Source organism: Chiloscyllium punctatum, chromosome 39 (genome assembly GCF_047496795.1).
Source record: "Chiloscyllium punctatum isolate Juve2018m chromosome 39, sChiPun1.3, whole genome shotgun sequence".
Lineage (NCBI taxonomy): Eukaryota > Metazoa > Chordata > Chondrichthyes > Orectolobiformes > Hemiscylliidae > Chiloscyllium > Chiloscyllium punctatum.
Window position 1 is genome coordinate 48,427,753 of NC_092777.1, and position 24,239 is coordinate 48,451,991.

The 24,239-nt window shown below is 41.4% G+C and overlaps 1 protein-coding gene across 1 annotated transcript in view; it reads left to right on the forward strand.

Moving 5' to 3' along the window:
• LOC140464041 (E3 ubiquitin-protein ligase rnf213-alpha-like) overlaps window positions 1-24,239 on the forward strand; it is a 158,271-nt gene that overhangs the window by 120,568 nt on the left and 13,464 nt on the right. Inside the window, exons 52-63 of the mRNA XM_072558680.1 lie at window positions 2,000-2,108; window positions 2,201-2,408; window positions 4,487-4,680; window positions 5,826-5,951; window positions 6,072-6,182; window positions 8,223-8,477; window positions 9,890-9,968; window positions 10,745-10,779; window positions 13,486-13,583; window positions 15,105-15,261; window positions 18,542-18,707; window positions 19,895-19,992. Coding sequence (XP_072414781.1) covers window positions 2,000-2,108; window positions 2,201-2,408; window positions 4,487-4,680; window positions 5,826-5,951; window positions 6,072-6,182; window positions 8,223-8,477; window positions 9,890-9,968; window positions 10,745-10,779; window positions 13,486-13,583; window positions 15,105-15,261; window positions 18,542-18,707; window positions 19,895-19,992 — 1,636 coding nt within the window. The remainder of the gene's footprint in view (window positions 1-1,999; window positions 2,109-2,200; window positions 2,409-4,486; window positions 4,681-5,825; window positions 5,952-6,071; window positions 6,183-8,222; window positions 8,478-9,889; window positions 9,969-10,744; window positions 10,780-13,485; window positions 13,584-15,104; window positions 15,262-18,541; window positions 18,708-19,894; window positions 19,993-24,239) is intronic.

The window sequence follows — 24,239 nt, forward strand, 5'->3', positions numbered from 1 at the left end:
CTTGTCCTTTTTGTTCTCCTGCTTATTGTTAACAATTACTCTGAAAGCAATGCCTCAGTACCAGTGAAGGAGAACCAGAATGTGACAATATTGAATCATGGGGTATCACCATACCATTCAATAAAAGTTTATTTATTAACTTTAGTTAGATTATTAATGATCATGGGGAAGAGCAATTTCCACACACAATCTCTTGGACCTAATTTTCCCCAGGAGCGGCTACCGAGTATTTCTGGGACTTGCCTGAAATAAGTATCAGTTCTCCTTGAACTTGCTAAATATGGTCTGATCAGCCAGTCTGGAGAGACCTACTGGAGGGTGCTAATGGAATGCTAAGCAAGATAATGTTTTCCTTGGACTGATGTGAAGCTGGAAGCACTAGCGTTTGATTTATCTTTGTCAGTGCCTTCACACACACACACCCCTCACCCCACCCCCAATCCTCCCACCTCCCTTAACACCTGAGAGTTTCCCACCAGCTGACATTTCTAAGGAGACAAGACACCACCTCCCCCCACACGCACACAGATGTATAAATATACAAAGTTAGCCACTCAGCCCCTCAAGCCTCTTCCTCAATGCAGTAAGATTGTGCTGATCTGATTTTAACCTCAACTGTACATTCCTGCATATCTTAGATCATTTTTCATCCCCTTGGCAATTAAAAACATGTCTACCTCTGCCTTAAAAATATTTTAAAATTCTACATCCTTTGCCTTTTGAGGAAGGGAATTTCAAAGAATCGCACCCCTCTGAGAGAAAGAAATGTTTCCTTCTCTCTCTTCAAAATAGGCACCTCTTTATTTTTAAACTAAATACCTTGTTCTAGATCCTGTCATAAGAAGAAACATGCTTTCCGCATGTTCCTCATCAAGTCCCCTCAGGAACTTTCAATTTAGTTATTTCTGACTCTTTGCAACTCCAGAGGATGCAGATTTAGCCAGTCTAACCATTCCTCAGAAGGGAACCTGCTCATTGTCCAGGCACCTGGTCGCCATAGATTGCTGGATTTATGTAGATGATGTTGATTTTTAAGTAAGTCTCAGAATACATCTTTAGGTGAAAGGTTCCAGGCACAGTGCCCACGTCTTGCCAGACACCATCAAATAGCATGGAAAATTCTGTCAGCTTTTTCCACTCTCTACGAAGGAAACAATGGGAGGCTCTTTAGAGATGTTCTGCTCACAGTGATTTCTTCAGCTCATTCCATGACCAACAAAATAAAGCAAGCAACTCTACTGCCCTCCCAGCTCCAGGGACTTGCTGTGTAGTTGCTGCCATTAAGACAAATAGCATGTTATGCATTTCTTTAACTACTTTCAGACCAGCCTCAGGCCTCTCAGACAAGGCACAGTCCAAAAGTGGGCTGAAAGGAATTTCAGTACCCAAGCAACATTTGCTCTCAATACTGCTACAAATGCAACTCCTTTCCACTGAGGGGAGTCTATGGACACCAGTGTAATGCAGCAGGATTGATTAAATATTTAATAGCAGGACATGTGGGTTTGATAAGTGCCTGACAATATCCTAGATTCTTTAACTCAACACAGGATGCAAAGAAAATTGTTTTTGAACATGCCAGGCACTGTCACATGACTTAGATATAAAGTCAAGTGAGCTATTTTAGTACCAATGGGAAGTGGAAATCACTGTACTGGCACTAGATTTGCAGTGTGATTGCATCCTAAGATTATTCTCCCCATCTAGAATTATAATAGGGTCATTCAGTCATCCAGCGCAGAAGAGGGCATTCAGCCCATCAGGTCTGTGCCAACCATTCTTGAATGTTTTGTTATTTCAAGCGTTCATCCATGTACTTTTTAAAGGTGTAGAAGAAATGAGAGAAATTGGAGAAAGGTGAACGAGGTGAATTGATTATGGAGTGAAAAGCATGTTTGTGTTCATTCCTGTAAAGTAACAACAATTATATGAAACTCCATTTAATAAGTGAAGCTCAGTTACATTTCACAGCACTAATGCTTTCTGTGTCTCTCAATAGTTTTGATAAAGTGAAAGTCTTTATGCAGAACTACCTCTCAAGTTTAGAAGAAAACATATTCTCGGAGGATCTGCAGGAACTTTATCTTCTGTTCATCAAATGTTTTGAGGTAAAGCGAGGGGGTCAAGTTGATCTGATTCCTAAAGGTAGCCGAAGGATTGGGACATGGCTCTGAATCTTTCAATGTGTCTCTCTTTTCAGGATTCAATAAACGGACACTTTGAACAATGTGGAGGACTTGGCAATTTGGAACTCTTCAAACAGAACTGCAACTTTCTCAGCAGGTTCGCCAGGCACATGGTTGCTACCTGTAATGAAAATGCTGCAGAATACTTGCAGAACATTGCCAGGCTGCGTTTCTGCTTCAGTCTTACAGCTCAACTGCTGTATGAGTCACACAACAGCACAGGTAAAGCATTAGCCTTCAACCATCTTTTGCCTCCACTCTGCATCACACAAAAACCATTCTCCACCTGGAAGAATATGAAGGCTGTCCTGCTTCCAGCCTCTCTCCAAGCTGCTGGAGAGTTTCTGGCTGGGCTTCTTTGAATTAGTGAGACTGACTGAAGCAGGTGAATTGGCCATGCTAAATTGCCCATAGTGTTAGGTAAGGGGTAGATGTAGGGGTATGGGTGGGTTACGCTTCGGCGGGGCGGTGTAGACTTGTTGGGCCGAAGGACCTGTTTCCACACTGTAAGTAATCTAATCTAATTGAATAGGCTGGGACTGTTTTCCTTGGAGAGTCAGAGGCTGAGCGGTGACCTTATAGAGGTTTATAAAATCATGAATGGCATGAATAGGATAAATAGACAAGGCCTGCTCCCTAGGGTGGGAGTGTCCAGAACTAGAGGGCAAAGGTTTAGGGTGAAGGGAAAGCTTTAAAAGGGACTTAAGGGGCAATATTTTCACGCAGATGGTGGTGCATGTATGGAATGAGCTGCTAGAGAAAGTGGAAGAGGCTGGTACAATTGCAACATTTAAAAAGCATCTGGATGGGTAAATGAACAGGAAGGGTTTAGAGGGATATGGGTCAAGTGCTGGCAAATGGGACCAGATTAATTTAGGGTATCTGGTCGGCATGGACAAGTTGGACCAAAGGGTCTATTTCTGTGTTGTACATCTCTGTGACGCACATTGTCAGACTGCATATCTTCAGCCTCTCTGTGGGGAAGGATATATTCTGTGTTTTGAGATTGTCCCAACCCCAGGTGAGACAGTTGAGCACCTACTCCCAGCTGGAATCTGACCAATCCAAGACTTTAATCTGACCAATCCAATCTATTTGTTCCTCCCCGATTTGACAAGAGGTAGACCTACCACTATTTTGAACAATGGCAGGAGCCAGTTAGCTTAGCTGCAGTGGAAGAATGACTCCTCTTCATGCCATCGGTTCAATTCACATATATTATCGATCCAACGTTTTCCTGCTAAAATATAGTGGTTACATAGATAGTGAGAGAAGGAGCTCCATAGAAATGGAGATGAAAGATTACAGACTCATAAAGGCATTCAGGACTACAGCTCAGAAAAAGGCCCTTAATTGAATCCGCTGTGGTCAAAAACAACCACCTAGCTAATCTAATCCCATTTTCCAGCACTTTGTCATAGAATGATACAGCACGGAAACAGGCCCTTCAGTCCAACTCATTCATGCTGACCAGGTATCCCAAAGCTAACCAGTCCTATTTGCCTGCATTTCCTCCCTCCACAATGTTAATTGGAAGTGGTTAATTGGATATGATTGCTATGAAACCCAGTGAGAGGTGTTGAGGCAAATGTGGGACAGAAAAGAAAAGACAATGCAGTTTAATAGTGTTTTTTAATATCCCCAAGTGTGTACAGTCAGTTAAGTGACTATGAAGTGTGGTCAGTCTCTGTGAGAAATGTGATAGCCTGTTACCCACTGCAAATACTTCTGTTAAGGCTGTTGGTTGAGGAATAAACAGGGCCTTGGTTTAATCATCTTATCAAAAAGACGTTATCTCTGGCAGTGCAACATTCCTTCATGACCATACTGGATGGTAGGGGTTGGTTAGCTCAGTTCGCTGGACAGTTGGTTTGTGGCGTACAATAGGACCAACAGCATGGGTTCAATTCCTGCACTGGCTGAGGTTGCCATGAAAGACTCTCCTTTTCAATCTCTCCCCTTGCCTGAGACTCTGGGACTATGGTAATGTTACTTTTTCAGTCCACTGGAGTGCCAGCCTAAAATTGTTGCTTTAGCCTCTAGAATGGGACTTGAACCTGCAGCTACTGACTTAGCAGAACAATGCTACAAACTAACCAGAGCTGACTATCACACATGTTTTACAACTGTAGTCGGGTTTCATTGTTCCTCTATATTTTGTTAACTATTCCATTATGTACTCTTTGTGAATAGGAATTCTCTGTTTGGACTCAGACAATACATTCCCTCTATAGTGGCCTGTGCAATTTAAATTATTGGATAAGTTTGAATTTTTACTTTTCAAATAATTATGTTTCCAGATGTGAGAAACAAAGCCATAAAGACAAATTTCATGGACCACATAAAAATGATTTGTTTGCATTCTGGCAATGACTGGTACCAAGTTTATTTAATGAGGACAGTCTATGATCATTATGGGATGGCATTTGTTCAGTCTTTACAACAACTCAAAGACTTCCACTGGATGTTTCCAGAGAAAATTATTGAGAAACAGGTGAAGTGTTTTATACATGCAGTCAATTTTAAATAATTAGCTAATATCAACACATGATGGTTAAATTCATTGATTAAATACATTTAATTCTTTGTGTTTATATGCAAAATGTTAGATATTGTATGTAAATGTTATGTGTTTTTACCCCATAATTCTGCAATGCTAATGAATAGAAATGACCTCTGTAGATTTTTCTAGAAGATAAGTTGTGAAATTTGTATAGCAGCATATTATTTGTGTCTGAACAAATGAGTTTGAGTTTACTGTCCAAAATAATCAATGCGACAGATCTGGAGTCTTTTTCAAACAGTGGCTTAAATAGACCTGAAGTGGCCCACTATATAGGATAGGGAAAGTAGAATTGAAGCATTTTTCAAAAAGGGGATGAAAATCTTTAAAATGAAAAATTCAGATATGTGGGCACAGGACAGAAAGTCAGCAGAAGTTCAGTGGCCTGAATGGTCTGGTTCCAAAGTTATTCATGGGCTGAGGGCTTTGCTGGCTGGACCAACATTTATTACCCATCTCTAGTTGCTTTTGAAGGTGGTGATAAACTGCCCAAGTTGCTTTCTTGAAATTCGGCAGTCCATTTTGTTGAATCTTTACAATGTGGAAAGAGGCCATTAGACCCATTGAGTCCTGCAGTGACCCTCTGCAGAGTCAGCCCTCAACCCTGCCTTTACCATGGTTAATCCACCTAAGTCTACACATCGTTGGACATTAGGGGGCAATTTAGCGTGGCCAATCCACTTTAACCTGCACATCTTTGGGACTGTGAAGGAAACTGCAGCATCTGGTGGAAACCCATGCAGACACGGGGAGAACATGTAAATTCAACACAGTCACCCGAGATTGGCATCAAACAGCCAGACTACTTTGCTGTCAGGTAGCAGTGCTAACTACTGTGCCACTGTGCTGCTCTGAAAAATGTAGTCTTTTGTGCTGAAAAGCTCTACAATTCTAAATGAAATAATGTGATCCAGTGATGCATTTTCCTTTTTCAAAGTTTTCTTGAAATAAATGCTGTTGAGTGAAATAATTGGCCATTATTGATTAAATGTAGAGATTTTAATTTTGATGCAGAATTGCAGTACAGTCCTTCTATTGTTCTGTGTGCTGACATGTCAAGGAATTCTTTCTTCCAGCTTAATTGGACAGATGTACAGATGGATTGCTTTATTTTCTGTGGACAGGAGTATAAAAGCATACGTGATACTGTTGCTCAGGCAATCCTGAAATGCCAAATGGATACTGTGACAAACCAGTTAAAGGTATTTGCAAATAATCCTGTTTGGTAACAGTGCAATACTCTGTCTCAGTTTTATGCTAGTTTTAAGCCCAGTATATTGTAGTAGCACTCAACTTTTGTTTCATATCTTTGCTCCTGAAAGTCTTCAAAATGCTCTTTAAAGAATCAACGGGTTTATCTGGCCTTGGCCTTCTTCCGTGAGTTTACATCTTTGTTTGCTGTAGAGGATTCCAGTCTGCAACCCAGTCCAAAGGTAAGAATCAATCACTGACCTAATTTCAGATGTGTACGAACTTAAACTGAGAATAAGTTGTGTCTAGCATGTTATTAGGAGAAAGTGAGGACTGCAGATGCTGGAGATCAGAGCTGAAAAATGTGTTGCTGGAAAAGCGCAGCAGGTCAGGCAGCATCCAAGGAGCAGGAGAATCAACGTTTCAGGCATAAGCCCTTCTTCAGGAATGATTCCTGAAGAAGGGCTTATGCCCGAAACGTCGATTCTCTTGCTCCTTGGATGCTGCCTGACCTGTTGCGCTTTTCCAGCAACACATTTTTCAGCTCTAGCATGTTATTGACTACAGACTGTTACTCAAGAAGGTAACAGCAAACCACTATTGAAATATATATGATGGGAACAGAAAAGAGAAGTAGTAACTAATTTGGGTTTCTGCTCTGTGTCCCCAAGGAAGAAATGGAAGATTTTTAAACAACAGCCAACCTACTTTTTTTTATTTTCACATCCAGAGTGTCCTTACACACAACTTTATTCTATCTCCAAATCACCCATGGTAAGAACCAACCTAAACATCAGCTCTCAGCAGTACCAATTAAGCCTTTCATTAACTTCATTACAACTTATGATCCCAACCATTTTAGTGTCATCTGTAAATATGGCTATAGTACCTTCTATCCAAACTACATCCAAGTCATTATTCTAGATGGTAAGATTGGAGCATGAGGGCCAAATGCTGTGGCGCCCTCACCAATTGCATCTACAGAAACGGTGTTCTGTTTGTAGATGATGCTCGTTCACGTGTATTCAGAATGGAAGTGAATACATGAAGGGTGGTACACCTGGTGATACAGGAATGTTTATAAGGGTGAAATGAAGCATCCAAAATTCAAGTAGTCAATAAAGATGTTTTTCTATAAAGAGACTTCTATAAATGAGAACAGGCATTCTGTTTGCAATAGGCGCATGCCTACAGATGTGAAGCTATACTGCTCAGTGTTGGAAATGTTTTCAAGATGATTCTTCCCATTGTGGCTCAGACTGTTGCATGTTTTAACCATGATAAACTTGGAGGATGGACATTAGAAAATATAAATGTTGAAGATCGTGACGAGAAGAGAACAGAGACTGTTTGTTTTCAGCACTTAGAGCAATTCTCTGTGCATTGGTATGAGAGCACCATAGAAACATTTCAAATTTAAGTTGTAGTGAGGACTTTTGACATGGCTAAGTAGCATAGACAGTACAAGCCTAAGATCTGTACTGAGTTAAAAATCACACGACAACTGGTTATAGTCCAATAGGTTTAATTGGGAGCACGAGCTTTCAGAGTGCTGCTCCTTCATCAGGTCATCACAACCTGGTGTTGTGTGATTTTTAACTTTGTACACCCCAGTCCAATACCAGCATCTCCCAAATCAGGTCTGTACTAATTCAGTGATCTACCACATTTATTGTTCTGGAATGCCAATCTGAAACAAACATCGAGACACTGAAGCTGTCCAATGGCTGAGTGCTGGTGTGTAAATTTACCAAAATGAGGGAGACATTTGTTCCTGTAGCACCGCGGACCTCGGTCAGTTTTCCAGGTGTGGGCCTGCACATTGCTCGATGTTCAACACTGTGCATTCACTTTGTTTCTCTTCATAATTTCTGCTGACAGCAGTAGTTTTGGTGCAAACTTTCAAAGTTAAGTAGTTTCTGTGTAATCTGCATTTCTCCTCAAGTTCTGAGATAGGGCACAGGAATTGCATCTATGAATGTTGTCAACATTTTTAACAATAATTACCAGCTCTCAGAACCCAAAAGAAAACAAAGATTTTAATAAAGAGTTTATAGAATGACCTGGTCATTTATTCCAGTATTCGATGACAATTTGGAACAGTGCACTAGTATTTTTTTGTCCCGTATATTTGCTTACAAATGTAACACACAAATTAAATTTTATCATTTATGTCTGAAAATGTGTCACCTAGCAATGAGTAGATTAGCAGCCTTGTTTGTAAATGAGAAAATAAACTGTGATACAAATGCACTGACTTTGCAAAATCTGCTATCTTTCAGTTAATCACCATGTTGCAGACATTTATTAAAGATAGTAAACTCTTTGAGGCTGCAGTCCTGAAGGACTTCTGCACTAAATTGGTGGAAAATGCCACTGGAGATCAAAAATCTTCCCGATGGATCACAGCAAGACAGTCAAACCAACGGCGCATCCTGATTGAAATAATTGTGCACGCAGCCTTGGTTTTCATCTGTGGAGAAAATGTCTTGAAATCCCCACTCTACAAAATTGCTTTCAGATCTGCAGAAATGAGGGTGAGAAAGTCACAGATGCACAATTTCTATAAGAAAAATTTGCTTCCCAAGTTCTAAGTCATCCATAACCCCCTGAAAAGGAAAGTTAGCAGGGCTATTGCAAAAGAACCAGGGAGTGGGCTATTTGCTAGCTAATTCCAAAAATCAGCATAGACATAAAGGCTGAATGGCCTGCCCCATGTTCTGTGATTTGTAATGCATATCATAGGATTACCATGACTCACTAGACTTGTCTCATCCAAGATACTTAAAACATATGCTGACCCAGTCAGAAGCACATAACAAATGGGACTCGCCTTGTGCCTATCAGTGGTGTAGTCACATCTGATCCGGTGAGGCTTTAACTCCCTTTATTTCCTATCCTAATTCCCTTATCAATCAAGATTCAATCTAATTCATTCTAAGTACTCAATAAGCCAGCCCCCCAATGATCACTGGAAAACACTGACAGTCTCTAAGAGAAAATATTCCTCTTCCTCTCCATCTTAACTAAGGAACCCCTTATTTTGGAACTATGCCTCTGAGCATCTACCCTTCCAAGCCCTCTCTAAATCTTCAATATTTCAAATAGGATCACTCATCGTTTTTCTAAATTATTGACCCATCCTGCCCAGTCTTGCCTCCTGAGAAGAATTTCACTGCTCAATATCTGCAATGTTTGGTGTTTACAGTAAAAGGGCAAAGCTCCATCACAAAGCATTCCTAGGCTATGGAAGATGACCGAATGTTTACTACATTCTCTGTTGCTCCCCGTCATTTGTAAGTGTGGACTCCATTGCCAATGCTTCCTTAGCACATTTCTTCACTCGGGTAAGGTCACAGGCTGGAACATGCAATTATCCATTTATGTCACCAAGTCACTACATGATTGGAAGTGACTAGTCCTGATCATTTCCCCTCTGTCACATCTGCATTCCCAATTATCACCCCCTCCACCACTACTACCTCCACCACTTTGACTGCAACCCAGATTCCCATCACTAAAGAGAATCATTGATGCTGTCTGAGTACCAGTCTGCCAACTGATCATAGTGGTCATGGTGAGAAGTTTACCATTATGTTCTATTTATGGACTAGGACTTGAGGTCATGTGTTGCATTGCTAACTTCAAGAATAATGCAAATATTCTCTGATTTAGCAACAATATTCTCTTTGACCAAGATCATAAACCTCATTGAAATGATCTAATGTCACAAGAGTGCTGCCCCAGCTCTAAAATATATTATTCAGAATGGTTGGATACTAGGTCACAGAGAGAATTCCCTCAGACTCGGGTTTCAGAGCTCCAAATATTGTTTCTTTATTTATACTTCCCTCTGGATCAGAGAAATCAGTGATGTTGATGTCAGAAACATCTTGACAGCAGGAGGGGACCTATTATAACATTCTTACATGTTCCCTTCTACTTTTAGCACGCCTATTTACCTACCATGCCAGAAGATGTTTTTAGTGAAGTTAAGCTATCGACTCGAGAGAAGGTGGCTTGGTACCGTAAGTGTCATTCATCTCTGTGCTGTTAATTGTTTGTAATTTACAAACAAAAAAGATTAAATGTAGATCTAAAATACTTACAATTGTATCATTAAAATTTGTTTATGTACCTCAAAAATGCACTTATTTTGACAATCGGGGGTCTTTTGCTTTCGATGGTAACCTAGAAGGCTATGTTTTCATGGTGTTTATATGTGACAAGTAGCCTTGTATGCTGCAAGAATGCGATTATTGCATTTTCACTGCAGTGTGAATGCACTAAACTTTATTGTAGTAGAGCTAAAATATTTATGGCAGACCATATTAATACTCTGGCTGCTACAAAATTACGGATGGGGAGAAAATGATTACAAAGGAGATAAGGCATTTCCGTGATATTCAGATTTAATCCTCAGCTGTGTAGGAAGATAGTCATCTTGCTGATGCTATTACAGTTTCCAAGGCATTTTATAAATGATAAGTCTGACTCTTGTTCTATATATTTGAGCGTTCGGCAGAAGTAACATTGGCAAATGAAGGTGCAAGTATCATACTGCAACTGACATTGTCAATGTGACTAGTAGATGTGTTACAAGGAATTTCATTGTTCAGGGAAGGGTAACGCTTGATACATATGGTGGAAAACACTGTTGCCTTCAAAAGTGTTATTTTTAATATACTTAGCCAAGACCAGGACAGTAACTAAATCCAGTTATAGATAAAGATGGAATTTTCTCTAATTCCTTTTTTGCTACACTGTTAACAATACATCTCCCACTATCTATATTTCATTGCAGAGTGCAGTTGCGGTGAACCTGTTCAAGTTGCTAATGTAAGTATTAATTTTATTGTAAGTATAAATAAGGTTTCAAAATAGTTTAGAGTGTCTTTAGAATTTTCATTGCACCCATATTAAAGAATTAAATTATCAGTCCTTCCTTTTCTGCATCCTTTTTAAATGAGGCTATGTACATAGCATATTATTTCCAATGCATTAGACAGTAAGTTAATATTGTGAGGGATGTGGTGGGGCTGCACACTTAATCCTGCAGGGACCATACGTGAACAGGAAGAGATGAAATCTGAACTCTTCAAATTTGATTTCTCTTTTCCACAAATGCCCCACCAGAGTTAAAGACACTCCAAAAATGACTGTAAAGTGAGGTCTCAATTAGGGAAACCTAATTTTCGTTGACATTTGCTTGAATTGTCCTGACCTGCTACTCAAATTAACTCACTCATCTTTTACTGTGCTGCAATGCTAATCCATTAACTAAGAGTCAGCTTGTCCCTGCATTTCCCCACGTAACTCACTCATAGTATCCTTACAGTACAGAAAGAGACTGTTCAGCCCATCAAATCTGCACCATCTGAGGGCATCCCACCCAGACCCAGCAACGCTGCATGGACTATTACCAATCCATGTAACCTGTACGTCTTTGGATTGAGGGAGGAAGCCAGAGCACTTGGCGGAAACCCACGCAGACATGGGGAGAACGTGCAAACTCCACACAATCACCCAAGGCTGGAATCGAACTTGGGTCCCTGGCAGTGTGAGGCACCAATGCTCACCACTGAGCCAGCATTCCACCTGTCAATCTGCCTGCGTTACAGCTTCTCCTTGGTCATGAAAAACTGAAATAAAGTGGAGCTGAAAGTACATGTAAATGTTTTACCAAACACCACCATTCTATCAGAGAATGATCCACTGGTCTGGCACTTGCTCATTGTGCAGCACCAAGGGACCATGGCAGTGTCAGGTGCACTGTGCTGAGATGTTAACCTGAGGCCCCAGTTGCCTGTTTAGATAGCAGTAAAAGATGCCATGATGTTATTTTTGAAGATGAACAGGGAATAAATGCCGAAATCCTGGTCAACCTTAATTCCTCAATCAACACCACAAAACAAAGCAACAGGCTTGATATCACATCGCTGTTTGTGGGAGTTTGCTGCGCAGTGTGATTACATACAAAAGATTGAGAGGTCTGAAGTGGATAAAAGCTTGTGAAATTGATTACTATGAATGTCTGAACTCATACAGTGCCAATGTAGTGCATGAAGTGTGAATGGGAGTGTTGACTGGTCATTTTCCTCATTGATAACTTGGTACCAGGCCCCCCCCCCCCCCCCCCCCCATGGTTCATGAATCCTCAGAATTACAGGAAAGTTTGAAATGCCTATCCCTGCAATGAAGCTGGCAAGAGTGGGAGTGCTGCATAAGATCAGAAGGAGAAGCAGTAGTAGACCACTTGGTCCATCGAGTCTGCTATGCTGTTCTTTGAGATCATGATTGATTTGATAATCCTCAACTTCAATTTCCTGCAATTTACCCAATTGCCTCGATTCTCGTTCTGATTAAAAATCTGTCTATCTCTACCTTGAATATATGTAGTAAACCAGCCTCAACAGCACGTTCTGGTATAGAATGCCACCGATTCATTATCCTTTGAGAGAAGAAATTCCTCCTCATCTCTCTCTGTCTTAAATGGGCGATTCCTTACTTTGAGATAATACCGTCAGGTCCTAGACTCTCCAACAATGGGAAGCAACCATTTCACATCTACCCTGTCAAACCCCCTAAAAATCCTATAAGCTTCAATCAGTCTTTTTCGTTGAAACTCCAATGAGTACAAGCCCAAACTACTCAACCTCTCATAAGGAAACCCTCCAAACCCAGATCAGTCTAGTGAACTTTCACTCAGCTACCTTAAGTATATCCTTCTTAGGGAAGGAGATCAAAACTGTTTCTAATATTTCAGGTGTGGTCTGATTACTGCCTTGTATATTTTTGTTCTCCATTCCATTTGAAATACAAGCCAACAATCCATTTGGCTTCCTTAGTATCCACTGCTCATAGATGCTAGGTGTTTGTAATTCATGTACAAGGACCCTCAGTAACTCTGTTTTCTGCAGTATTTCCTTATTTAAATAATATTCAGCTCTTCCATTCTTCCTGCCAAAATGCATTTAGCCCCATTAATTTTCCTCATACTTTTTCTTTCGTGATAGCTATTCTATTGATTTCTTGCTCTTCCTTTCACTTCAACTCGTCGATTATTTAATATTTTTGAAATGTTAGTAGTACCATCTCCATGTGGGTTGGCTATCTGTGCAGACCCAAATTGTCAGAAATGGAAAAGAGGTGAGAATCCAGTAATCCAGTCTTCTCTACACCATTTAAATGTCTCTAGATTGGCCCAATTCAGCGTAAATCTGGGCCTGTGACTATGATGTTATGTCACATCCATTTAAACATTTACAACTCACGCTGTCACCTTTCCCAAGCGCCTTTATCCTTCCTTTGCCATTCATGGCTAAATATTAATCATTGACTATGTCTCTGTATTACCAAACGTTTCCTTCTATCAGAGATGGCGATTGACCATGTGAATATTTCTTTGGTTTGATTGATTCTGGCTTGGATGTCCTGGAGCTGAGGCTTTGTGCTATTGTATGCAAGTCAATCAGTGAGGCAGCTTCCCTGCACTTGGCAATGAGAGATTCAAGCTGATAAACTAAACAATTCTTTTATTGACAGTGTGGAAAACCGACGCAAACTGCTCATTGCTCTCATTGTGGTAATCTGGTTGGTGGACACCATCACACTGCTGTTTCTGGATTTGCTCTTTCACAACAGTATGTATATTTCTCTTTTAAAAATTCAGAACATAAGTAGGACACTTGGCCCAGTGAGCCCATTCCACGATTCAATGTGTCCATGACTGATCATCTGTCTCAGTGCCAGACCCCCACTCTTGCCCCATTCCATCTGATCCCTTTGGCTTCTAGAAATCTATCTATTTATTTCTTAAGTATATTCATTGACTTTGACTCTGCAGCCTTCTGTGATAGAGAATTTTACAGGTTCACCTCCTTCAGAGTAAAGAAATTTCACTTCATCACAGTCAATCGCCTATTCCATGTCCTTCACTCCTGTCTCCCAGCAAAGGTTCCTATCCCCCTGCCACTCTAGTTTAAACTCGAGCACCCCCATGGAACTAGCAAATGCTCCAATAAGAATCCTGCTAGTATGCAATTTGTCCAGCTTGTACATCTCCCATGATCGCCAGAATCAGTCCCAATGCCTCAAGATTATGGCATCCTGAGATCACCGCCTCTTCAAGTGCTGCTTTTTAATTTATTTTCTAGCTCCCTAAACAGAGGAACCTCAATTATCTGAAAGACACAGGCAGGGAATATTTCTTTCAGTTAATCAAATTCCGGATAATCGAATACTGGATAACACAGTTTATCCAAGCATCGGAACTTTTCGATTTTGCCAGATAATCGGATATTCAGATAATCGAATACTGGATAATTGAAGTTCCTCTGTATTCTGTTTGCAGGACCTCATTAATACTGCCATAGACCATGACCCCTGTTTGCTCTCTGTCCCCCTCCAGAATATCAGAATATGCTGCATATTCCCTGTCACTACAGCACTCACCCCTACTTCTCAACTACCACTGCACATCTGAACCATTCCTAGTGCCACTGACTTGGCTCTCATATCATTCCCCCAGAAACCATCTCAGTCAGCAATGTCCTAAACAGAAAATCTGTTAGAGAGAGAGAGAGAGAGATAAGCCAAGTGATCCTCTTGAATGACCTAATGCTTTCACTCTAGTGGTCACCCATTCTCTTTCTACCTGTGCAATCTTTACCTGCAGTGTGACCACCTCACTGAACATGCCAATACCTTTTTATTCATTTATGTGCTGTGGGATTCATGGATGCAGCCCAGCATTTATTGCCCATCCCTGGCTGCCTTTGAGAAGATGGTGATCAGCTGCCTTATTGAACCAATGCAGACAGTGTGCTGGAAGTAAACCCACAATGCCGTTAGGCAGGGAGTTCCAGGATTTTGACTCAGCAACAGTGAACAACACTGACCTTATTTTGCGATATGCTTTTGAAGGAAAGGATAATTTGATCATTTCTGTGGCACAATGAAACACAACTGGATGATAATACTGACTGTTAAAAGCAATAATACCAGGCCAGCAGACTCAAATGGTTTTGAGTCTGAACTGACCACACATAGCAAATAAACGTCGGTCAGTATAGGAAGTCGGTGAATTCAGTTTTGGTCACTTCCTGTAACAGAACAGACCTTCAGGAATCTCAAGGCTCAATTGATCTGTGGTTCTTTTTTAGTCACATAGATCAAACTAAAACTGGTCATGTCTTGGGAAACGCCTCAAAGAGAAGTCAAGTTGTTGTACCTGATCGACAGATGACTCCTGTTGCTTTCCTGTTATTGCGGGCATTGACACATGTATCAATGATGCTCGGCACATTTCACCATCATCAGGTAACTGACTCTCTTTTAATAAAGTTATATAAGCCTGATTTTTTTTACTTTATATTTCATTCACTGATGTGTGTGCTCCTGGGTTGGGCCAGTATGTTATTGTCCAGTCCTAATTGACCTTGAGAAAGTCGGTGTGAGCTGCCTTCTTGACCTGCTGCTGCCCATGTTGTGTAGGTAGACCCACAGCATTGTTTGCCAGGGAGTTCTAGGATTTTATCCAGCAACAGGAAAAGAAATGCAATATGTTTCCAAGTTGGGATGGTGAGTAGCTTGAAGGGGAACTTGCAGGTAGTGGTGTTTCCATGTTTTTGCTGCCCTTTTCCTTCTAGGTGGAGGAAGTTGTGGGTTTGGAAGGTTTTATGGTGTAATAACAGCAATTTTAAGATCTAAAAGAAAGTCTTGCATTTATAATGGAGACTATATTAAAAATTACGTATCTGTGCAGTTGCTGTCAACCTTTTCCATTATACTGTTCTAATTCACATTTATGATGAAAATTGCCTGAAATGTGTCACTTTGTAATGACACAATTCCTCTCAAAGAGGCGCTGCAGTACCATCAATGGCAGGAGAATGTAATTACAACTTGGCAAGTTTGCAACAACATAAAGCAATATACATATTGCCTCTGCTGTCACCTCACTTCAAATGATAACAGTTCCTTATCTTTAACCATCTGAATTCAATGTCATGTGAGACCAACTAATATTCATTGATAAAATCCCTACAGTGTGGAAACAGGCGCTTCGGCCCAACAAGTCCACACTGACCCATCAAAGAGTATCCCACCCAGAACCATTTCTCATTTACCCCCAACTAATACGCCTAACCTACACATCCCTGAACACTATGGGCAATTTAGCATGGCCGATTCACCTAACCTGCACATCTTTAAATTGTGGGAGGAAACCCACGCAGACACGGGGAGAGTGTGCATCACCACACAGGTGACCTGAGAATCAAACCTGGGTCCCTGGCACTGTGAAACAGCAGTGCTAACCACTGAGCCACCCATGCCGCCCAAACAAGTGAAATTTTGTCTAAACTCTTGGTTTTATAGACAATAGACAAGAGACAATAGGTACAGGAGTAGGCCATTCTGCCCTTTGAGCCAGCACCACCATTCATTATGATCATGGCTGATCATCCTCAATCAGTATCCTGCTTTATCCCCATAACCCTTGATTCCACTATCCTTAAGACCTCTATTCAACTCTTTCTTGAACGTATGCAGAGACTTGGCCTCCACAGCCTTCTGAAGCAGCGCATTCCATACACCCACCACTCTCTGGGTGAAGAAATTTCTCCTCACCTCTGTCCGAAATGGTCTACGCCGTATTTTTAAGCTGTGTCCTCTGGTTCGGCACTCACCCATCGGCGGAAACATGTTTCCTGCCTCCAGAGTGTTCAATCCTTTAATAATCTTATATGTAACAATCAGATCCCCTCTCAGTCTTCTAAACTCAAGGGTATACAAGCCCAGTCGCTCCAGTCTTTCAGCATAAGGTAGTCCCGCCATTCCAGGAATTGGCCTCGTGTACCTACGCTGCACTCCCTCAATAGCCAGAATGTCTTTCCTCAAATTTGGAGACCAGAACTGCACATAATACTCCAGGTGTGGTCTCACCAGGGTCCTGTACAGCTGCAGAGGAACCTCTTTGCTTCTATACTCAATCCCTCTTGTTATGAAGGCCAGCATGCTATTAACTTTCTTCACTGCCTGCTGTACCTGCATGCTTGCTTTCATTGACTGATGTACAAGAACACCTAGATCTCGTTGTACTACCTCTTTACCTAATTTGATTCCATTTAGGTAGTAATCTTCCTTCCTGTTCTTGCCACCAAAGTGGATAACCACACATTTATCCACATTAAACTGCATCTATCCACTGACCTAGCCTGTCCAGGTCACCTTGTATTCTCCTAACATCCTCCACCCATTTAATCCTGTCACCCAGCTTTGTATCATCAGCAAATTTGCTAATATTACTTTTAATACCTTTATCTATATCATCAATGTACATTGTAAAAAGCTGCGGTCCCAGCACTGATCGCCGTGGCACACCACTGGTCACTGCCTGCCATTCTGAAAAGGAGCATTTTATCACTACTCTTTGTTTCCTGTCAGCCAACCAATTTTCAATCCATGTCAGTATTTTGCCCCTAATATCATGTGCCCTAATTTTGCTCACTAACCTCCTATGTGGGACTTTATCAAAGGCTTTCTGAAAGTCCAGGTATACTCCATCCACTGGATCTCCCTTGTTCATCTTCAGAGTTACATCCTCAAAAAATTCCAAAAAACTTTGTTTTTAGTTCTTTTAAAATAAATGGTAAGGGGAATATAGGAGTTGGGAGGTCATGTTGTACAGGACATTGGTTAGGCCACTTTTGGAATTTGTGTGCAACTCTGGTCTCCTTCCTATCGGAAGGATGTTGTGAAACTTGAAAGGGTTCAGAAAAGATTTACAAGGATGTTGCCAGGGTTGGAGGATTTGAGCTATAGGGGAGATGTTGAATAGGTTGGGACTGTTTTCCGTGGAGTGTCAGAGGCTGAGGGGTGACCTTATAGAGGTTTATAAAATCATGAGGGGCATGGATAGGGTAAATAGACAAGGTCTTTTCCCTGGGGTGGGGGAGTCCAGAACTAGAGGACATAGTTTAGGGTGAGAGGGGAAAAATATAAAAGAGACCTAAGGGGCAACGTTTTCATGCAGAGGGTAGTGTGTGTATGGAATGATTAGCCAAAGGATGTGTGGAGGCTGGTACAATTACAGCATTTAAAAGGCACCGGATAGGTATATGAATAGGAAGGGTTTAAGAGGGATATGGGCCAACTGCTGGCAAATGGGATGAGGTTAAGTTAGGATATCTGATCAGCATAGACAAGTTGGACCAAAGGTCTGTTTCTGTGCTGTACATCTCTATGACTATATGCCTCTAAGTGCTTCTATTGAAATAATAAATAATGGATTTTAACATCAATGTGAAATATTACCATTGCTTAGTATAAGTTTCAGTCAATATTTTCTAATCTTTTATCTGTAATAAATTCATTTGTGCAGCCCCCACCGAAAGTAGATGTGTCAGGGTAGTAATCTGTCATTTGAAATGCAGCTAGTGTAGCAGGAGAGTTGAAATAACCTTCTTATTTGAAGTTATGGGCTGATGTGATAGAGTCTCTTCTTTAAACAAGGTGAACAGTTGCAGAGACTTGCCTTCTTGGAATGCATTTTCTATACAGTTGAAAAGGCCAAAATCTTGTCCATTCATTTCTTCAGATTATTCAAGAAATGATTCAGCCACAGGTACCAAATGTCTCAGAGTTCCTGTGGCAGCATCTAGAAACTGACCTAATTCAGCTTGGAAAGTCACTGGGGAAGAACATTGATGATACAGCTACCTGCATCCACCTGGTTATTAATGAACTTGTGAATCATATCAAAGGTATTGGTAGAGTATTCTTGTCAAAGATTTAAGTCAGTTTGAATAAAAATAGTATGTAAATACCACTCCAATAGAGCAACGTTTAAATCCAACTAAATTTGTAAATCTAGTGTCAGTCTGTGATATACAGACCTTTGGTGTTGGGAGTGATTTACTGGTTGGGCGGGGGGGAGGGCGGTTGAGGGGGGAGAAGTCTATCAATCCACAAGCAGAGGATGATACCCTGATGGGACATTTTGACCAAGAGTACAGTACTGTTCACCTCACTACCCTCAGTATTACTTGGATTTTATTATGTGAAGTTGCAGCACATCATTGAGAATCTCACCTTTTGTCACCGTCACCCATTTTAACCCACATTTATCTTGCATTATCATAAAATGCTACATTTTTGGAAGCAGGCCAGTGGAGTTTACACATTGTCGCTGTGTCTGTGTGAATTTCCTCTGGGTGCTCCAGTTTCCTTCCACAGTGCAAAAATGTGCAGGCCATTTGACCCATTGAGTCTGCGCTGACCCTCTATAGTGCATCCCATCCAAACCCTATCACATGGCTAACCCACGTAATCCACACATCCCTGGATGCTATGGGAAGTTTAGCACAGCCAATCCACCTAAACTGCATACCATTGGACCATGGGAGGAAACTGGAGCACCCAGATGAAACCCACACAGACTCAGAAAGAACATGCAAACTCTACACAGACAGTCACCCAAGGCTGGGATTGAACCCCAGTCCCTGACACTGTGAGGTAACAGTACTAACCATTGAGCCACTGTGCCACCCATTGGCTTTACCTGATTCAAGCAGATTTACATGGACACACTGCATATGGCAATATGTTACTTTGTTTATACCACTGCGTGCAACTCAAAAAAATACATCTTTCCTTTATAATTCCATGCACTGGCAGAATTCACTTTGAGGACATTCATGTCAATCATAATTCAGCCTGCCGGGTATATAATGCATGTACCTTAGAAGTCTGCAGTTTAATTTACCTAGAATCATAATATGTACGTTTTTTAAAAATTAACAACTTAGAAACTAACTTATATTTTCATGTATAAGGACAACTGTTCCCCAAAAGTCATTAAGAAAGATTTGTAGAGGGTGCACATTATTGGTTAATATGAAGTGTATAGACATAAAATACTTTGTACTGATTTGTTTTCTTTTCTGCCCAGTGCACAAAAAAGGATGGGACGAACAGCTGTCATCAAAGACAGAGAGAAATGCATGGGAGAATCAGTTCATCAAGGCTGTTATTTCTCCATTGTTGCAGGTTAGTAAATTATTGTATGAGGTGCTTCTTGATGGAAGCTGAAGTGTAGGAAATGTGTTCTTCATTACAATACTATTTTCATCATGTGAACTTCAGAACTATTTCATTAAATGGGAGTGCGGTTAGGAATACCAATCTTTGACAAGGCACCTCATAATGCCGGAAGACGTGATAGAGTGCTTCAAAGCAAGAATAAATACCTGTGAGAAGACCATGAGAAACATGCAGAAAGTGAGATTAGAATGAATGCATAATTGGAGAGGAACCATATGAAGAGCTTTTTGATTGTAGAGCTACTTATTCCAAAAAGGCTTCAGATTGTTGCACTTTTAAAGGAATCACTTTCTGAGGAACTTGCTTCTGAGTGCATAGGGTTCTGGATTCAAGGTGAATTATAGAGTTATGACCACATAATATGGGCTATAGCCTCACCTTGGGGATGTTTGCTTCTAGAGACTGTACTAAACAAAAGGCCTGTGTGCGTTTTAACTCAACATGAAAGATCCTTTGGAAAACAAATTTGAATCTCATTCTTGGTCAATATTTATCTTTCATTTAACATGACGAACATGGGTATCCCATCATTTAAACCATTGATAGTTTGGGACCTTTCGTGGGTAAATTGGTTTTGCCTTTAATACAGCAATGCATATTCTTCAAAAGTTACCTCATGGGCACTAAGTTCTGGGATGTCCTTAGAACATGAAAGGTACTAAATAAATGTACAAGGAACAAAGAAACAGCACATGAACAGGCCATTCAACCCACCAAATCTTCTCTGACACATGATGCCTTTCTGAACTAAAAACTGTTTGCCCATCCACATCCTGATATTCCCTGCCTATTCATATATCTGTCAAGATGCTTGTTAAATGTTGCCTTCCACTTCCTTCCTGCTTTCTTTACATTCTTTGTGGACTCTGTCTGTCTTCAATTTCCAAAACCTGACATATGTCTCCTTTTTCTTTTTGGTGAAGCTCACAATTTCCCTTGTCATCTTGGGTTCCTGAATCTTGTAATCCTTATTCTGCATTTTCACAAGAACATGCTAGTCCTGAAATCGAATCAACTTTAGAAGATTCCCACATGACAGATATGGATTTACTCTCTATCTACATTCCCCAGTTCCTGTTTAATATTTTTATAGTTCCCCAACTTAGTACTTTCACCCAGGAACTACTCTTATGCTTATCCAAAAGTAACTTCAAACTAATGGAATAATAATGGTCCCCCACTGAAATTTGGACCAGGCTTATTCCCCAGTACCAGGTCTCATATGGCCCCTTCACTAGTTGGACTATTTACATATTGCTGCAAGGAACTCTCCTAACAAATTACCCCCATCCAAGCTCCTGGCAGTACGGAAGTCTGAGTCAATATGGGGAAGTTAAAATCACCCACCACAATAACCCTGTTATTTTTACATTTTCCCATAATCTGTCCACATACCTGTTCCTCTGTCACTCACTGGCCTGTTGGGCAGTCTGTCATACAACCTCATCAAAGGACTGCACCCTTCCTATTCCTGAGCTCCACCCATATGATCTCAGTGGATGAGCTGTCCGAGATGGCCTCTCTCAATATATTCTTCCTGATCAGTAACTCCCACAGCCCTTACGCATCCCTCTCTATCTCATCTGAAACATCTAAATCCTGCAATATTAAGCTGTCCCCCTCTCAATCAAGTCTCTGTAATGGCTACAACGTAGAGTCATAGACTCATAGAGGTGTACAGCATGGAAACAGACCCTTCGGTCCAACCCGTCCATGCCGACCAAATATCTCAACCCAATCTAGCCCCATCTGCCAGCACCTGGCCCATTTCCCTCCAAACCTTTCCTATTCATATACCCATCCAAATGCCTCTTAAATGTTGCAATTGTACCAGCCTCCACCACATCCTCTGGCACCTCATTCCATACACGTACCACCCTCTGCGTGAAAACATTGCCTCTTAGGTCTCTTTTATATCTTTCCCCTCTCACCCTAAACCTATGCCCTCGAGTTCTGGACTCCCTGAACCCAGGGAAAAGACTTGTCTATTTATCCTATCTATGCCCCTCATAATTTTATAAACCTCTATAAGGTCACCGCTCAGTCTCCGACGTTCCAGGGAAAACAGCCCCAGCCTTTTCAGCCTCTCCCTGTAGCTCAGATCCTCCAACCCTGGCACCATACTTGTAAATCTTTTCTGAACCCTTTCAAGTTTCACAACATCTTTCCAATAGGAAGGAGACCAGAACTGCACGCAATATTCCAACAGTGGCCTGACCAATGTCCTGTACAGCTGCAACATGACCTCCCAACTCCGGAACTCAATACTCTGACCAATAAAGGAAACCATACCAAATGCCTTCTTCACTATCCTATCTACCTGTGACTCCACTTTCAAGGAGTTATGAACCTGCACTCCAAGGTCTCTTTGTTCAGCAACACTCCCTAGGACCTTTCCATTAAGTGTATAAGTCATGCTAAGATTTGCTTTCCCAAAATGCAGCACCTCACATTTATCTCAATTAAACTCCATCTGCCACTTCTCAGCCCATTTGCCCATCTGGTCCAGATCCTGTTGTAATCTGAGGTAACCCTGTTTGCTCTCCACTACACCTCCAATTTTGGTGTCATCTGAAAACTTACTAACTGTACCTCTTATGCTCGCATCCAAATCATTTATGTAAATGACAAAAAGTAGAGGGCCCAGCACTGATCCTTGTGGTACTCCACTGGTCACAGGCCTCCAGTCTGAAAAACAAACCTCCACCACCACCCTCTGTCTTCTACCTTTGAGCCAGTTCTGTATCCAAATGGCTAGTTCTCCCTGTATTCCATGAGATCTAACCTTGCTTATCAGTCTCCCATGGGGAACCTTGTCAAGCGCCTTACTGAAGTCCATATGGATCACATCTACTGCTCTGCCCTTATCAATCTTCTTTGTTACTTTTTCAAAAAACTCAATCAAGTTTGTGAGACATGATTCCCCACACACAAAGCCATGTTGACTATCCCGAATCAGTCCTTGCCTTTCCAAATATATGTACATCATGTCCCTCAGGATTCCCTCCAACAACTTGCCCAGCACTGAGGTCAGGCTCACCGGTCTATAGTTCCCTGGCTTGTCTTTACCGCCCTTCTTAAACAATGGCACCACGTTTGCCAACCTCCAGTCTTCTGGCATCTCAGCTGTGACTATCGATGATACAAATATCTCAGCAAGAGACCCAGCAATCACTTCTCTAGCTTCCCACAGAGTTCTCAGGTACACCTGATCAGGTCCTGGGGATTTATATACTTAAGGGAATTTATATTTGCCAGGAATTAGTGTTGGAGAGACTGTTAGGTCTGAAGGTTGATAAGTCCCCGGGGCCTGATGGTCTACACCTGGCCCATTTCCCTCGAAACCCTTCCTATTCATATACCCATCCAAATGCCTCTTAAATGTTGCAATTGTACCAGCCTCCACCACATCCTCTGGCACCTCATTCCATACACGTACCACCCTCTGCGTGAAAACATTGCCTCTTAGGTCTCTTTTATATCTTTCCCCTCTCACCCTAAACCTATGCCCTCGAGTTCTGGACTCCCTGAACCCAGGGAAAAGACTTGTCTATTTATCCTATCTATGCCCCTCATAATTTTATAAACCTCTATAAGGTCACCGCTCAGTCTCCGACGTTCCAGGGAAAACAGCCCCAGCCTGTTCAGCCTCTCCCTGTAGCTCAGATCCCAGGGTACTGAAGGAGGTGGCTCGAGAAATCGTGGATGCGTTGGTGATTATTTTCCAGAGTTCGATAGATTCAGGATCAGTTCCTGCGGATTGGAGGGCGGCTAATGTTGTACCACTTTTTAAGAAAGGTGGGAGAGAGAAAGCAGGAAATTATAGACCAGTTAGTCTGACCTCAGTGGTGGGAAAGATGCTGGAGTCTATTAAGGATGAAATTACGACACATCTGGATAGCAGTAACAGGATAGGTCAGAGTCAGCATGGATTTATGAAGGGGAAATCATGCTTGACTAATCTTCTGGAATTCTTTGAGGATGTAACTCTGAAGATGGACGAGGGAGATCCAGTAAATGTAGTGTACCTGCACTTTCGGAAAGCTTTTGATAAAGTCCCACATAGGAGGTTAGTGAGCAAAATTAGGGCGCATGGTATTGGGGGCAAAGTACTAACTTGGATTGAAAGTTGGTTGGCTGACAGGAAACAAAGAGTGGTGATAAACGGCTCCATTTCAGAATGGCAGGCAGTG